This window comes from Streptopelia decaocto (genome assembly GCF_964273445.1).
Source record: "Streptopelia decaocto genome assembly, chromosome: 3".
NCBI lineage: Eukaryota > Metazoa > Chordata > Aves > Columbiformes > Columbidae > Streptopelia > Streptopelia decaocto.
In genome coordinates this window covers 114,680,983-114,698,456 of record NC_138656.1, presented here as the reverse complement: position 1 = coordinate 114,698,456, position 17,474 = coordinate 114,680,983, and the positions used below count along the sequence as shown (strand labels likewise).

The window sequence follows — 17,474 nt, the reverse complement described above, 5'->3', positions numbered from 1 at the left end:
CCCCCCACACACACACAAAAACACCCCAGAGCACCCGGCGGCTGCGTAGACACCGGGATGTGCCTTTGCAGGGCAGGGGCGGGTTTAGATATGGGCTTGTTGGCATGTGGCTGTGAAATTCTGGCTTTCCTCCGTGCTGCCGAGTGTGGTGGCATCGGGCTGGGATCCCTGTGAGAAAATACCCCTGGATGGATCACAGCATTCCATGGAGGAGCTGCGACCTTATGGCTGGGCAAGGAGGGGAGACTTTTGGCTCAGTGTCCCTGCATAAAAATCCAAATATTTTCTTCTGGCTGTATAAGAAGCCAGAATCTACTCTAAGTGAACCTGCTTTAGCAGGTGGGTTGGACTAGATGATCTCCAGAAGTCCCTTCCAAGCCCAACCGTGCTGTGACTCTGTAATAACACACTAAGGAAGCTGATCCCACTTTTCAGTGCAACTTTTGGAGTGATTTAAGGTGCATCAAGTGCAGGTCCCTACTGGTGCAGTGGTCTTTAAGCAACCACCGCTTTGCACAGCCTGATAATGCTGAACTTAGGGAATTAACCCTAAAACCAGCACCAATAATAAAAGATTAGTTTTCTAAGAGGTTGATCCAGGTGAGGAAACAACCATATAAGTATCAAGGCTTGCAAAAGGTGCTGGCAGGGAAGCGAGGGAAGGTAAAATTTGGCTTGGCCTAAATTCCTTGTGAAGCTGCACCCATGGACTGTCTCCTTGGAGAGCTGCTGAGCTCCTGGGGTGAGATCACTGGCTTCTCTTCCTTTGCGTGGATACGTGTATGATGTGAAGCTAGCAGAGCACAAAGGTGCTTGAAATTTAAGCTATATTTTTAAGCTTTGAATTTTGTTGGCATTTTCTTGGAAAAGAATAAAAATGTTGTGTGGAAAGGTCCAAGATTTATTTTCCTGTACTGTTGTCTGTCACTCACTGGATGCATTAAGGTGTAGCATTTTCAGGATAGATTTAATGCTGACGAAAGGCCTTGAAGGACAACTCTGAAGACCTCTGTTTAATCTAAAGGAACAGGTTCTTCAAGGTTAGTGAGAGGAAATGAGGAGGACGAAGTGGTGCATGAGTGGTTAAAGTAACAGAGGCCTGAGAAAGCCTCTGATACATTTGTGGCCCACTGAGGAGGTCCAAAATTATTATATTTTTCAATATATTCTGATATTTTCAGATATGCCAGAGTAAAACTCAGTAGAGGTCACATATGGGTCTTGCTCTTGGATCTGGTCTACGGATTCCAAATACCTAAGTCAGGGGACCTACTGAAGCAGGCTGTGATTCCCTCTGACCTCTGTATCTCACCTTTTTCTTACAAGAAAGTAGGGTGGAGATGGTGGTGTGTCCTTCCATCCTGCATGGGATGTCTATGGAGCAGGGAAATGGCCCCATCCACCTCTGGCTCCCAGCATGTAGAATCATAGAATAGTTTGTGTTGAAGGGACCTTCAAAGCTCATCCAGTGCCACCCCTGCCATGAGCAGGGACATCTTCACCCAGATCAGGTTGCTCAGAGCCCCGTCCAGCCTGGCCTGGGATGTCTCCAGGGGTGGGGCATCCACCACCTCTCTGGGAAACCTGGGCCGGGGTTTTACAACCCTCATTGTAAAAAATTTCTTCCTCATGTCCGGCCTGAACCTCCCTTGTCCTGTCACAACAAGCCCTGCTAAAAAACCTGTCCCCATCTTTCTTATCAGCCCTTTTAAAGTACTGTAGCCCCTGGGATTGCAAATGTTCCATCACATCAGCCCCTGCAAGCTCCAGTGTTGGTCCTTTCCAACATGCTGAGTGTGGTAATCATGCTCTTTCCAATCTGTGAAAATTACTCCATGAAGTAAATGCAATGCAAAAGCTGGACCAAATCCTAAAAGTCTTCTGGTTCATGAATCACAGAATCATAGAATGTCAGAGGCTGGAAGGGACCACGAAAGCTCATCCAGTGCAATCCCCCTGCCAGAGCAGGAACACCCAGATGAGGTTACACAGGAAGGTGTCCAGGCGGGTTTTGAATGTCTCCAGAGAAGAAGACTCCACAACCCCCCTGGGCAGCCTGTTCCAGTGTCTGTCACCCTCACTGAGAAGAAGTTTCTTCTCAAATTTAAGTGGAACCTCTTGTGTTCCAGTTTGTACCCATTACCCCTTGTCCTATCACTGGTTGTCACCAAGAAGAGTTGGACTGGACTAATTAACTCTCTTGAGTTAATTGGTTGATATGGGAATATAAAAATTTTTCTCCCCATTGATTTGGCCAGACTGGAGAAAATATTGCAGTGTTTCCACTCTCAGGGCACCGTAGTGATCCTTGCAAGCTGTTTAAATTCCTTGCCAGCAAAGCAGCAAGGAAATATCCCCTAGAACAGGTTTAATTGTTTAAATCCACAGCTCTGCAGGTGCTGGAGATCTGCTTGTGTTTCTTGATAGGGATCTGTTGAATGTGACTAGAAATTCCAAAGCACAGCTATGGAGGTGAGACTTTTTAGCAGCATGGCTTATCTACATTATTTGCACCAAACAAAATCAGAAGATACTTACACAGACATTTCTTCCATTGCAATAAAATGCTGCCACTAATGGATCTGCAGCACTGGCAGGGGAGGAGCCAGTTTCCATGGCAAGTGAGAACCAACAAACCTGCTGCAAATGTTTGGCCTGAGCGGGCTGTTCATTAGCAACATCCTTGAGAAATGCGATGTGGTTTTGTCCTTTATATAAAGGGCTGCACTTTGCTCCAGATTTTTGACTAATTAAACATCACCATCAGGCCGTGATCACTGGTTTGAGGATAAATTATTTATTTTCTTACTATCATTCCTTTTTTTAATTTCTTTTTTTTTTTTTTTGATAAATCGCAGTTTCCCACGTTCTCATTTTTAACCCAGATGCTGCTTGTTCTGTAAAAATTGCTCTTGAGAGGAACTGATACACCAACACACATTCACTAAACAACCGTCCCCCTTTTACCAGGCGCCGTTGTGAAGTGTGCGGCATGACAGAGCTCCACGAGGCCGTGGCCGTGGGGGACTACGACCTGGCGGAGGAGATTCTGAGGTCAGGGCGCTGCGACCCAAATCACAAGGATGTCGACTGGCACGACAGGACCCCGCTGCACTGGGCTGCTGCGAAAGGTAAGGGCACCCTCTGCCCTGTCGCCTCTGCGTTAGCGTCATAAAAAATGATGCTGATTGTAATTACATCTTGCTATGATGGCAATTAGTGCTGGTGATAGTCACAGCTCATATCTAATCCTTTTGTCCTTAATGAGGAAAAAGAGCAAAATACCAATTTAAATGGGAACTTTGCCTTCAAAATAGTTTATGGGATTATCATCAAAGTGATTTTTTAGCTTTTTTTTTTTTCCATCATGTGTGAAAATTTACAATGTACATGATATGTACATACAGCATGTCTGCTTGTTCCTCACTTTACTTTTCTAAGAGGTGGCTTCATAGAGTTCAGAGTAGTTATTTCTCACATATACCTGCATGAATGAGCAGAAAGTCAAACCCACTGTATTTCTAGCAGGTATTTATCAAAACAAATAGAACAAAATAATTACATGGTGTTATACATTGCACTCCCTTTATCCCACCCGAACAGCACAGGACCAGAGTTGTTTGCAGCTGCCATTTGGTCCCTCACCATCAGAACTGTCAAGGTAAAATGCCTCTTTTCAACCCAGAAAAGAGATTAATGCAACAGTATATAATGTATAGTTGTACACAGTGTAAAATGGGAAAGTGGGCCTTTACTCCTCCATGTTAGGGTGTTTGTTACATGTTGGGTTCTCATGTCATGGTATCTCTCTTTGCTCAGAAGTCAGGTGTGTAATTTGCTGGTTTACACTTGACACCACATTTTACTTTTGTCCTGATGGATTATTACTCATTTGGGCAGCAGCAAAGGGAATTGAGCTATTTAAGAAAATGATGATGAGAGCCTGGCATGGCCTAGGTGCCATTGGGAACAATCTAGCTCAGTTAAGGCAGTGTGAAGTGGGAAAGAAATAATATTTTTCCTTCTTTAAGCAATTCCACAAGTTAGAAGAATATGAAGGTGAATGAAAATGAGTAATTTCTCCGTCTTCTACCAAACAAACCTTTGTTTTAGTAAAGCTGCCTACAGATTTTCCAGTTTTTTAATGTTTAAATTTTATTTTGCATTGAACTAAAAACCAAAATGAAACAATGAAAGAGTCGACAGCCAATCTGTCATTAACTAATTGAGATGTGCTGTTCAGAAATTAGTCGAAAGCTTTTTGATTATATTGTTTGTTCTGTTGCAAAATGCTTCTGGAAGCAGCCTAGTTTGGAAAAAAAAATCAGTGTTTTCTAACAAGTATCATTTATTGGGTAAATCAAAGAGGCAGGCCATGGGTAGAATCCATCATTACATGACTGAGGGAATTATGATCAACTTCTGCATCCAGAAGGTATAAAGTCTAATGCAGGTGCATCTTTTCTACCTGTTTTCCTGCCCAATCAAGGGCAATCGGAGCTGGTCAAGCTGCTGGTGGACCACGGTGCCCGGCATTGCCTGCGGAGCGATGTGGGCTGGACCCCGGCTCACTTTGCTGCCGAATCGGGGAGACTGGGGGTGCTCCGCACCCTTCATTCCCTGCACGCCGCCATGGACGCGGCCGACCTCTTCGGCGACACTCCCAAGAGGATCGCGGAAATCTATGGGCACCAGGACTGCTCCAGGTTCTTGGAAAGATGAGTGGCAATGGCCAGTCCCACCATGGTGGCTGATGGGGCTCCAGCGTCATCAAATTAAATTGACTTGCTATAGCAAGGACCAGAACAAATATGAGTGTGCTACTTATATTTCCACCTAAAGCCTATTAAAGCCATCAGGCACAAGAAGTATTAATAAATAAGCAAATACTCAGGTTTGCCGGTGATTTGAGAATAAGGCACTTTCTTCTATTTCTTTATACAGTTTTCAGTTCTTGGCCTGCTCAGTTTCTATATCAGAAAAGCTAAATATTGTCTATCCTAGAAAGGGAGAGGTCTATAGGCCTGTTGCCCTTGATTAATAATTTATAATAATTGTTTACCTATTCAGTGCTGTTATTTTTGCACTAATCTCACCAATAAATCCTGCTTATCAAGTCCTGCCACGTCTGTAGCGTGTGCCCTGCACTTGGCTGCGCACCAGAGCCGTGACGGTGAGGTGACAGCAAGGATGGGGGAGTTGCCGGGATGATGCTGACGTGATGCCTGTGGAGGCGTCTGGGAGAATGATTGACAGGATGATTGACATCCTTGTTTGTGCCACCCAGGCAACAGCCTAGGGTGACTTATAGCTGATGGAGGGTTTTCTGAGGTCAATGACTAATTAAAGGTGGAAAATGAGTCTTTCAGCGCCACATGCTGACCTGACTCACCCCGTGGCTGCATGGCTCAGCCAGGAGAATGGCTGAGAGAAGTTAATAACTGGGAAGATGGTTTGAATGCCCATGCCTTGGACATTTTATAGAATCATAGAATCATTTTGGTTGAAGAGACCCCTAAGATTATCAAATCCAACCATAACCTAACTCTAGCACTAAACCATGTCCCTAAGAACCTCATCTACCTGTCTTTTAAACCCTTCCAGGGATGGTGACTCCACCACTGCCCTGGGCAGCCTGTTCCAATGCCTGACAACCTTTTCCCTGAAGAAATATTTCCTGATATCCTATGTAAACCTCCCCTGATGCAACTTGAGGCCATTTCCTCTCATCCTGTCACTTGCTACTTGGGAGAAGAGACCAACCCCCTCCATGCTACAACCTCCTTTCAGGTAGTTGTAGACAGTGATAAGATCTCCCCTCAGCCTCCTGTTCTCCAGGCTGAACAGCCCCAGGTGCCTCAGCTGCTCCTCATCAGACTTGTGCTCCAGACCCCTCACCAGCTTCATTTCCCTTCTCTGAACTTACTCCAGCACCTCAAGGTCTTTCCAAAGACACCTGAAGCCTGTATGATCGCCTCACAGCCATGACACTCCCTATTGGCAGCCAAGAGTTTATCATCGGGGCTCAGGAACCCTTTTTTTAACCCAACCACTATAATTTACAACCACAGTGGACACCTTCACCCTCCTGCAACAGTTTCACTTCCTCATGTCAGGAGGAATTACTGGCGTTTGTGGCATGATCACAATTACCTTCTGCTCCTTCAGGTGTGCAGAAGGTCCCAGAGGTGATGTCCATGGCCAGGCCGTGCTCCACAGCTCTGGTGGGAGCTGGGCAGAACTGTCCTGTGCTGCAGACAGAAAGTGAAGCATGTGTCTGCACACTGATGCTCTGCAGTAGGTCTGCCCGCTGCTCACGGTGTCTGTGGTGTTGGTATGCAAATACGAGGGATATTTTGTTACCGAGCATCACTGTCAGTTTTGGATATTTGCCTGTCATGCAAAAAAGAGAGAAAAGGCAATTTTGAAAATAACAGTCTGTGCCAAATGCAGGGCTGACATGCATATCCAAACAGGGCTATTAGCATCCAAATCCTTCCTAAATCCCAATTCAGTCTCTTTGAACCCCCACATTTTCCTTGCACACTGTGTGTCTGACCCCACGTGTTGCCATCTGCATGATCTACCCAGGCTGAGCCACTGCTCTGTGCTGAGAACTGTTTGCATCAACATGGAAATATTACATGTATTAACATGTAAATATTATTAACATGTAAATATTAGGAATATTGTGCTACAGAATATCCATACCAGTCACCGAGGTTTGCATGGACATGCAAAGGATGGGAAACAGCCTTCAAAACACAGCTGCTTCTGAGTAACAAACACGTAATTTGCATTAGAGTTATTACTATTTCTTTTTTTTTTTTTTTTGCACAAGATGGGCTTTTCCCTGGATGCTGTGAGAGCCGCTGAAGATGTTGGTGAGTGGCATGGAGACCTGTGATCCATCTCTGCCACCAGCCTCTCTGCAAAGTGCCGAGCATTGAAACTGCACAAAAGGCTCCTGCTATATATCTAAAAGTGTACAGAAAGGTTTCTTGCCCTTGGTAGCAGTAGAATAGAATAGAATAGAATAGAATAGAATAGAATAGAATAGAATAGAATAGAATAGAATAGAATAGAATAGAATAGAATAGAATAGAATAGAATAGAATAGAATAGAATAGAATAGAATAGAATAGAATAGAATAGAATCGTTCAGTTGGAAGGGACCTGCAACAATCATCTAGTCCAACTGCCTGACCACTTCAGGGCTGACAAAAAGTTAAAACACATTACCAAGGACATTTTCAAAATGCCTCTTAAACACCAGTAGACATGGGGCATCAACCATCTCTCTCAAACATGTTTGTGCATGTGTATGTATGTGTGTATACATGGATACATATAGTAGGCCCACGCTATGCAGCACATCTGTGTGAAGCCGCTGGCTTTACTCGGTGTTCTCAGCCAGGACAGCATTGCTCTGATGTGACCAAGCTGCTGTATTGCAGAAAAAAAGGACTTTTCCCAATATTCGATGGTGTTTTTGACAGAGCTCCATAAATACCAAGTACCTACAAAATCAGACAGTAGGAGGGAAAGGTCCCATCCAACCCAAACCATTCCATGATTCTATGTTGTATGACTTGGAGTGAAGGATAGATGTACTAATCCTTTTGAAATACCCCAGTGCCTACAAAAGGCAGAAAGTAGCTATCTATTTTTTAGTCTAAGGTTACTTTTTTTCCAAAATAATTACTGTGTCTGTGCCAGGCACATGTAAAGGTTGTAAAGAGAAAGTTAACAGTAATTAATAGGAAAAACATTTTAGAGCTGTGATTAACAAAACCACAACTGAGATGATTAAAAAAAAAATGAAAAAACCCAACTACTGCTCAAAGGAGTATATTCATTTTGGTGTTGATGAAAGTGGTTTTTAATTTGCTTTGGTTGTTTACAGTGGGAAGTGTAATGAAAACCATTGACATTTCAAGGCTCTAAGGAAAATTATAGTGAATTATGTTTATTTTTAGTTTACCATCTTGTACAGTGTCCTTCACTAAAGATCTCAGTCTGATTTTGTTTAATAGAAAGAATATTAATATCACAAAACAAATGACGACTTTCTTAACCTACAGATGCCAAGAGCAAACTCCCTGCTGACTTGGAGATCCCAGGGTCTGGATGAATGGTGGTTCAGTGTTTGACATCCAACAGGTTTCACACATTTGAAATCATAGAGACAACTTGAAAACCCCATCTAAAAACCCCAGCAACCAGAGGAGAGTTGTGAATTATTTGCATATGGGGATATTGGGCTGGGGAAAGTGGTATTTTCTACATAATGGTTTCCCATGCGAAATTTGAACCTCTGCAGCACAGCCTTATTTCTACGACATTGTTTAATTCAAGCTATTATTTAAAAAACAGAAGTGAGGATGAATTGTCAACTTTAGTTCTGGATTTGAATGCAAAATTTAGCAAAATTTCAGGGCTGAATTGGTTTAGGATTAGATAATTTTAAAAGGTTGTCTATAAAGAATAACAATGTAAAAATCCTCCCAAGTTCCAACCATCTTCAGATCTGATGTTTTGGCATTAGGAATTTCTAGTACTTATGAATAAGCAGTACAAAAAATGAATGAAAGTAGAAATGTTGCAGTTGCAGTGAGTTAATATACCATGTACAATTGCATTAAATGTGCTTAAGTCTATTTAATAGCACACAAATTCACAATATCAGTCTTTGAAAGCTTTTTATGGTTAAAATTATGATTCTGGTGGTGAAAGGCCGATCTCACTGGAGATACTTACTGAAGGTTTCCCACTTCAACCCAACTCTCAGTGAGTACCTGGTCACTTGGAGGGCTGAATGCTGTTGGATTTGAGTTGAGCCTCAGTGTTTTCTTATGTATTGCCATCAACAGTGGTTTGATGATATGAATAAATGATCCCTTGATCCTGTAGACAGGTCACTCAAGAATGATGGTGTGACTGTGCAGCTGAAGGTGCCCTCTTGCTTTCTTCCCCAGAGCAGAGGTGGAGAGCCGGAACTATCGCAGGACAGCTGCAATGAAAGGAATCCCCTTAGACCAGAGAGATGAAGACTGGGAACTCAAGAAAGAAGAGTTTAAGAGGAGAAACACACCATGTTCTTGGGAGAACTACACATTCTCCGCTCCAAAGAAAAATAAACAAAATAAGGGGAAGCAGTAGTGTCCCTTGCCTATTTGGTGCCCCTGACAACTCACAATTCATTGAAAAGACACTGACAAACATCAGATGCATCCGCAGGGTGAAATATGGATGAACAGGAGAAGCAGATGGCCACAAGAATGCATTTTTGTGATGTACTGTAAACACTGTCATTAATAGGGAACTAGTAGAAGTGCTTCTGTCTGTCGGTTTGTCTACATGGTGTTTCAAAAAGATTGACCAATTTCAAAGATATAGTGATGTCAAATTGGGTCTATCTTTTTGAAAAGCACTGTATATGTATTGGATCTCAAATATCAGAAAACTGCTGAAGATGTTTAAATATAGTAACATTTAAAGTCACTGAAATGTACAGATTTACAGAAAGGACAGCAATTACCCATATTGTCTGAGAAAGAATTGGTTTTGCTCCTAATTGATTCATGAAAGCATCTGGGACTGTGGTTCTGCTAACTCTGGTGATGTCTGTGGCTTTTGCTTGGTTGCTTCTCGTCCTGAATCAACCAGGAGGCTCTACAGGGGCTTGTAGTCTCTGGTGTTGCCCCTCTTCTTTGGGAGTGGGGTGTAGTTGTGTCTTCTGGCTGAAGGAGACATTGATGTTCACCTTCTACTGGACACATGCGACTAACAGTCTATCTATCATTCCTGGCTCAGCAGAAGGGAAAACATTCTCTGTCATTACTGCTTTCAGACACCTGTGGCTGCCAAGACAGAGCATTGCCTTATTTTTAGCAGTGCCCCCGGCGATTTTTATGTCTATGCTCATAGGAATGCTGTGGAACCTGTCCTGAGCTACCCCTCTGCTCATCAACACTCTCCATGGAAAAAGCATTTTTAACTGTTTCACTTCTCAATCATAAAAAAATTGAATTTGACCCAAAGTGGTTTTCCATTCCATGCCAACACTAGGCAGCCATTTGTACTGACTTCTGACACCTTTGACGTATCTGCTTCCCCTCCCTGCTGTGTCTGCCTCCCTTCCCCTCTGCTTCCCCTCCACTACCCAAACCTGGTTCTTCTGCAGTGCCTTGGTTATAGGTGTCCTTTGCACCCACGCAGTCAGGCATCGCAATCACAACAAACAACTCCCTGATCCATCTCCCTCTTCTAGATTTCCAGGAACGAATTAAACTGTCTACAAAGAAGTGCCTAATGCCACTTGAGGTGCTCTCAAGTACCCAGGATGAACCTGCAGGTCTCCAGAAGATCCTGTGCTGCAGCTCCCAACCCCATGCAGATATCTCAGATATCCCAGGACATCTCAGAGGACTTGAGATGCCTATGTTTGGACAAACAAGTCAATGTCCAGCTTTGTCTTTTGCTATTTTGCACTTTTAAGCCATATCAAATGTCAACTCCATTCACAGTTGGCCTTGGCTGTTGAATTAGTGACAGTGCAAGCAGAGACATAGAATCATAAAATCATTTTGGTTGGAAAAAAACCTTCAAGTTCATCAAATCCAACCATTAACCTAACATTGTCACTAAACCATGTCCCTAGGAACCTCATCTATGCATTTTCTAAACACCTTCAGGGATGGTGACTCAATCACTTCCCCAGGCAGCCTGTCCCAATGCCTGAAAACCCTTTCTGTGAAGAATTTTTTGCTAATATCCATTCTAAACCTCTGGGAACCCTCCAGAACCTCCATGTTGAGTTAGTCTTCTCAGAGCAGTGGGTCTGTAGTCAGGGACTCTCCCCTTGGGTTGAGATACTGCCAAAGGAAACTCCTTGAGGTAAAATCCCCTCGCCTTTTTGGTGAGTAATTATATTTTCTGGACTGTCCTTGAGCACTCTCACCCTGTTGGTGAGTGATTATAACATCTGGGTTACCCTAGAGAGTTCTCCTTTGTGAGTGAGTTAGTGCACACTTTGAATCCTCATTTCAAAGCTTTGGGAATTCCCTGTGCCCTGTGTGTGTTGTCTATGTAGTAGACAACTTATTAGCTCCCAACCAGTATCTTGAACCTGCAGTTGTAATATTGTTGGAGTAATGAGTGATTTCAATAGACCTTATTTCTGTTTTGGTTTTCTGCTGAGCTATTTTAGTTAGAATAAATTTTGCTTTGAATTTGTTGTCTGTCTGGTTTGGTTTTGGTGTGGATCTGTGACAAGCCATAGAATCATAGAATAGTTTGTGTTTGAAGGGACCTTCAAAGCTCATCTGATCTGACCCCACCGTCATGGGCAAGGACATCTTCAACAAGATCAGGTTGCTCAGAGCCCCATCCAGCCTGGCCTGGGATATCTCCAGGAATGGAGCATCCACCACCTCTCTGGGCAACCTGGGCCAGTGTTTTACCACCCTCATTGTAAAAAAATGCTTTCTCATGTCCAGTCTAAATCTGCCCTTTTAGTTTAAAACCATCACCCCTTGTCCTGTTGCAGCAGGGCCTGCAAAAAGGTCTGTCCCCATCTTTCTTATAAGCCCATTTTAAGTACTGAAAGGCCGCAACAAGGTCTCCCTGGAGCCTTCTCTTCTCCAGGCTGAACAACCCCCGTTCTCTCAGCCTGTCCTCCCAGCAGAGCTGTTCCAGTCTCAGATCATTTCTGTGGCTCCTCTGGCCCCTCTCCAACAGGTCCATGTGTGTCCTGTGCTGAGGGCTCCAGATCTGGACACAGAACTGCAGGTGGGGTCTCACCAGAGTGGAGCAGAGGGGCAGGATCACCTCCCACCACCTGCTGGACACACTCCTTGTGATGCAGCCCAAGATATATGTGCAAGATATTGGTTTTGCTTGCTGAGTCTTGTGGTATGTTAGCTTTTGAGGGATGATGTTGCGTGGGATGTAGAGAGTAAGATGGATTTTCCATGTTCTTTATGTGAAAGTGATTGAGGCTGCCATGCTAATGGATCAACTGCATTGAGCAGCAGCAGCAGAGAAAGAAGGGAGGTGTGCTAGTCCCTGTCCTTTAAAGGCCTTTCAGCTGTGGATATGTGTCCAGATGAGATATTTAAGATCTGCATCCCTTGGGAAATGTGGGTGGTGAGGGTGTCTTGTACTGTAGAACTGAGACTTGGTGGAGTTGGTCATTTGGTCTGAATTGCAGCTAAAGGCAAACAGCTAAAGGCAATGTGCTTTGAGTATCTAATTTTGGTCAGATCACTGTAACCCTTTATTTTTAGCAGAAAAATATGAATGTAGTATTTTTACTTTAGTACTGCAGGAAAATCCAGAAGAGTGAAAGCTACTGGTTTGAAAACACTTTCTTACTTTCTTATTAACCTCTTCCCCTTTCTATTTTTGTGGGGATGGAGAGGAAGAGGGAAGGGAGTGCTCTTTTGCCCACAGAAAAGGCAACTAAAAATCTTACAAACAAAGCTTTTTCACCTTCACTTCAGCTTTTCAAATTACTGTCCCAGGGCCACTCATTCTCTGAGCAGAAACACTTTCTCTGGGTTGATTTCTAATAGAGAATACATAGAAATCAGTGAGTCCTTCACACTGATGTCCTAGAAGGTGACAACATCTCCTTTATCAGGGCAAAAGAAAGTGTGAGAAGCCTTCTGCTACCAGAAATACATTGAAGGTTGTTCTCAAAAATGCAGCAGAGAGAGAAAGCTCAACATCTTCTTATAGAATGAATCAATGTCCAGAAGGGCTGATGCTGCACCTGAGATGACTCCCTGGAGAGCATTTGGGATATATCTGAATTCTGCAGAGCTTCAGGAGGCCTCTGAGGTTTGGGCTCCACACCTGGCAAATTTACTCCTTCTGGGTGAGTGTTTTAAAACAAAAGCAGAAAAAAACCCAGCCGAAATGCTTCAAAAATGCACACTTGGCAGTTGGCATGAGGCAAGATGTCCCTCTGGGCCTCAGCTGGTGAAAGAAATGAACAGCAGGTTCCACTCTGTTCATGTTGAAACTATCTCATGTTTAGATAATCTGCTGTGGTGGGTTGACCTTGGCCAGCTGCCCAGATCCCCACCCAGCTCTTGCTCCTCAACAGGACAGGGGTAGAAAGTAAGATGGAAAAGCTTATGGGTTGAGAAAAAGACAGGGACATCACTGGCCAATGATCAGCACAGGCAAAACAGACTTGATTTGGGGAAAACAAATGTAATTTATTGTCAACTGAAAAGATAGTAGAATGGTTATAAACAAAGACAAAACCAAGACACCTCCACCCCCACTTCTTCCCAGGCTCATCTTCACTCCTTCACTCCCAACTCCTCTACATCCGTTCCCCGAGCAGGTCAGGGGAATGGAGAATGGATCTTACGATCAGTCCGTAATGCCCTGTCTCTGCTGCTCCTTCTTCCTTATGTTCATCCTCTGCTCCAGTGTGGGGTCTGCGTGGGCTTCAGTCCTTCAGGTCATGTCTACCAGCTCCAACATGTGGTCCTCCATGGCTGCAGTGTGGATATGTCCTCCACCATGGTCGTCCATGAGCTGTCAGGGGAACAACCTACATCACCGTGGTCCTCTCCATGGGCTGTGAGGACTCCCCGCTCTGGCACCTCCTTCACTTTCTTCTCTGACCCTGTTTGTTGCAGGACTGTTTCTCACAATTTTCCTCACTCCTCACTGCTGGACAGGGTTTTTGGCCTTTTCTTAAATATATTTTCCCAGAGGAGACACCAGCATCACTGATGTGCTGAGCTGTGTCCTGTAGTGGGTCCGCTGGAGACACCTGGAACTGGGTTTCCCCAGCACGGAGCAGCATTGACCTTGCCTCACAGATCCCTCTGGACCCCCAGCTGCCCAGCACCCTGCATGAACACCCCGTAGATCTGCCCATGGGTCACTGCGAGATGAAAGCATTACTTTATTCCACACCACACTTTGCACAAAACCCAGGTTTCTCCACTTTTTACTGAGCCAGAGTCCATTGGTGAAAGCAGATCTATTAAAAAGCAAAAGCAGACCAGGAGAGCAGTTGCACAGAGCAGGGAAAATCACATTTTTGCACTAGTTAAGGCAGAGAGAGAACATATAAGGCTGGTGTGGGAGGTGGGCTCTCCACCTCCACCCATTTCTGCATTGCTGTTTATAAACCAGTAACACCTCTGGTGAACAATAGTGATAAACATATTCACACATAAGTTATAAATCAAGACGAGAGAGTGGATACAACTCATAATATTACAAAGTACACATCCAGAGCAGAAATAAATGCGAAATAAAATAGATATAAACATGCCGTTTAGTTAAGTAGTTTCAGTCAGCAAATACCAAAGCGTTTTTAGAAGGTTTGCAGAATTCTTATTCCCCTTTTGCAGCCAGCCCATATACGAGGTCTAGAATAACTTTGTGATTGACAATAATTTAACTCAAAGAATTACCTAAATCAAGCAGTAATAATAATAATAATAATAATAAAAAAAATTCAAAATCAAAGAATTTTAATGTTTTCTTAATTTAGATGGTGAAGTTAGAACATTTGTGTCATCTATACTGGCTGGAGAGTTGCATTAGACAAGAAACTACTGATTTTTTATAATAAAATATCAACATTTTTGATGGGCTCCAGCTTTTATTACAGTTCCTGTCTCTTGCAAACCTTGCACCTCACACAGAGCAGAGCCCTTAGCAGTGTCTTTTTCAGGTTGGGATTGCTGAAAATCAGAATAAGGGAATGAACAGCTGGAAAGGCATACTGAACTACTGAAACGAGAAACATCAGAGGATTTGCCTCCTTCGTGGCATAAGCCAGTGCCAAGACCAGACATGTAAAGTTAATGGTATAGATGAAGAAGAAGGACAGAATATATTTAATGGCTTTGACATGGACATCCACGCTGTGGTTCTTCATTGAGTTTGTCTGCATCCTGAGTTTGTGTCTCCAGAGAGAAAAGAGGAGGAGAAAGGCAGAAAAAATTACTGCCATGAATGAAAAGGCAAATCCCAAGCCGGCGGCTAAAAATACAGGGAAAACATGTTCATCCACTCTGATACTCAGTTTCCATAAATTTCCTAGGGAGGTGAAATCGAAGTTGCCAAACTGTGTTTCCTGAGCAATGTTGTAGATAAGGATGCCGATGACCAGGGATAAAAGCACTGAAACCAACAGCAACCATGGCACCATCCCGTCAATTTTTGCCTTCAGGTAGGTGAAGAAGGTGTGTCTGAAATTTGCAATTTTTATACAATAAAAAACACAAAGACAGGCAGAAACCCATAAGTTGGTAAACATTAAAAAGCTTTGACTAGCTGTCAATATTTGGGGTATGGGTTGAACCTGATAGCACAAGGGATAAATTGATTGAAGAAAGGAAGACACCCATGTGATGCACAAATACAAAACCCTGCAGCATCCCAGAAACAGCAAGATCTTCTCATTGGAGTTCAGGCTTTTCTTCTTGACCCAAGCCATACAAAGTACAGAAATGATGAAACCATTTATCCACATGCCAGCGAATGCCTGAAGTGTGACGACGAGTATAACCATGTTGTCATACGAAGTGACATTAAATTTATTTTGAGAATAACAAGCTGCCATCCTCCAAGATGAGTAGAGCTGCTGTGCCCGAAAAGCAGGTTGTTTCACCAATGCTTGGCGCAGGTTGGCACCTGCTGTTTCCTGGGTGTCACACGTGGGAACAGGAGCTTTATAGAGCTGGTGGTGGTGGGGATTTTGGTGCTGCTCCTATTCAGAGCAGGGCAGGTGCAGGGATGTAAATGTGCTGGGTATTCCCTTACCTGGTATCAGTGTCAGTCTTCAATATTTGAATCTCAACTCAGAAGAGCTCCATTGGGTGACATAAACAAAATAGATGTTTTTCTGCAGTGAGCAATGTTGTGATTGAGTGACAATCCCATGTTTGGTCGCTGTCAGGATTCATGATCTGGGCTCTTCTGTCCCGTTGTCACCTACAGTGCTCTCACAGAGGTGTTCGCTCAGCAAAGGACAGTCAGGGGAGCCACTGTCCTCTTTCACTGCAGGGCCAGAGGAAGCAGAAACTAAATTCACAGATCACCCATCAGTCGACACTTCCCAGCCTGCCTGTCAGAAGAGCAGCAGAATGAAGGGTTGCAGAGAAATTGCCGAATCAGCCTCCTGAAAACAACTTGCAGGGGCAGAAAATCCACTAATGGTCAACTGACATGAGCCACCCTTGACTCCTGGACTCAAGGGCATAGATCAAATAAAAGCTCCCTACTGAATATCTCCTTGTGGCAGTGGTACATCACCCTGAAATCCAGAGCCTTCAATGGGGCAGTTGATGGCTCCTTAGCACGTTTTGTACCCCACTGTGCCTGTCCCCATGTACACAACTTGGGTGGTACCAAGGTGCTGACACTCACACCCAGCCCTGCCCTGGGGCAGGGTGACTTAACCTCATCGCAGCTGATGGGGCAGGAGGGGTGGGACTCTCAGTCGATGGACAGGGTCCTCAACAAAGGAGGTGCCCAGAGAAGTCGAGAAGCTTCTGGACCATGTTGTGATGCCCACAGCCAGATCTGACCAGGCTATAAAATGGGGTCCCTGCTGAAAACCCCTTTTGAGTGGTCTTGGAGCAGTGGGTCTGTGAACTGGAGCCCTCTCCTTAGGCTGGGACGCCATCTAAGGAGTCTTCCCGAGCCTGAGTGCCCTCACTTCCTCCTGTGGTGAGTGGTTATTTACTGGATATATCCTTGAATGAGTCCTTGCCTAACCCAGGCAAGTGCGTGCCCTCACCTAACCCAGGCGAGTGATTATTTTTGCTGGGTTCCCTGGATTGGTACCTCCGGGTTTTTTTTCTTGTGTCTGTGTGCACATCGTGGATCCTCATTATTCTTATGTTGTTGTACCCCAATAATGTCAACTGATATCTGAACCTGTATCTTATGTTGTCAGAGCGCTAAATAATTGTATAAACCCTGTTTCTAGTCAGGTTATTTGCTACACTTTTCCGGCTAGAATAAAGTCTGTTCTGGAACTTGTTGTCCACCTAAAACTGACTTTGGGTTGCCTCTGTGACACTCCTGTTTCCTACCTCCACAGACAGATTGGGACAGTCCTTGCCCTGCTCACCAAGGGCCTTTCTTCTGCCCTGCTTCACCCTGGACCAAGTGAGTTGTGTTCAGAGGGAAAGACCTGGGTGGGATTCCCATGCCAAACACTGAGAGCACATGGCTTCGCAGGCATGTGAGCGGAACCAGACCAGGACCCATTGCTGTACTCCTGCTCTGAGAGACAAAGTCTTCAACATCTCCTGAGGAAACACAAATGAACATATTTTGCTGGAACCTGGTGGATGACATTCTGTTGATTAAAACACAACACTATTTTAAAATTAAAGATGATGCTTTACCCATAGAATCAGATGAAAGCATGTATTTGTTTGTATCTAACAAGATGTTTCCAGGCATACAAAAAAACCCCA

The 17,474-nt window shown here is 44.0% G+C and overlaps 2 protein-coding genes across 2 annotated transcripts; one reads left to right on the top strand and one right to left on the bottom strand.

Moving 5' to 3' along the window:
• Nucleotides 1–2,992: 2,992 nt before the first annotated feature.
• Nucleotides 2,993–9,162, top strand: ANKRD66 (ankyrin repeat domain 66; the record flags this gene model as incomplete). The annotated part of the gene is made up of 3 exons (XM_082048982.1): nucleotides 2,993–3,131; nucleotides 4,490–4,718; nucleotides 8,979–9,162. The coding sequence occupies 3 exons, from the start codon at nucleotides 2,993–2,995 to the stop codon at nucleotides 9,160–9,162; spliced, it is 552 nt and encodes a 183-aa protein (XP_081905108.1).
• Nucleotides 9,163–14,556: 5,394 nt separating this feature from the next.
• On the bottom strand, nucleotides 14,557–15,607 carry LOC309437869 (taste receptor type 2 member 9-like; the record flags this gene model as incomplete). The annotated part of the gene is made up of 1 exon (XM_082048660.1): nucleotides 14,557–15,607. One exon carries the CDS (start codon nucleotides 15,605–15,607, stop codon nucleotides 14,645–14,647), a length of 963 nt encoding a protein of 320 aa, XP_081904786.1. The 3' UTR covers nucleotides 14,557–14,644.
• Between the last annotated feature and the right edge of the window lie 1,867 nt (nucleotides 15,608–17,474).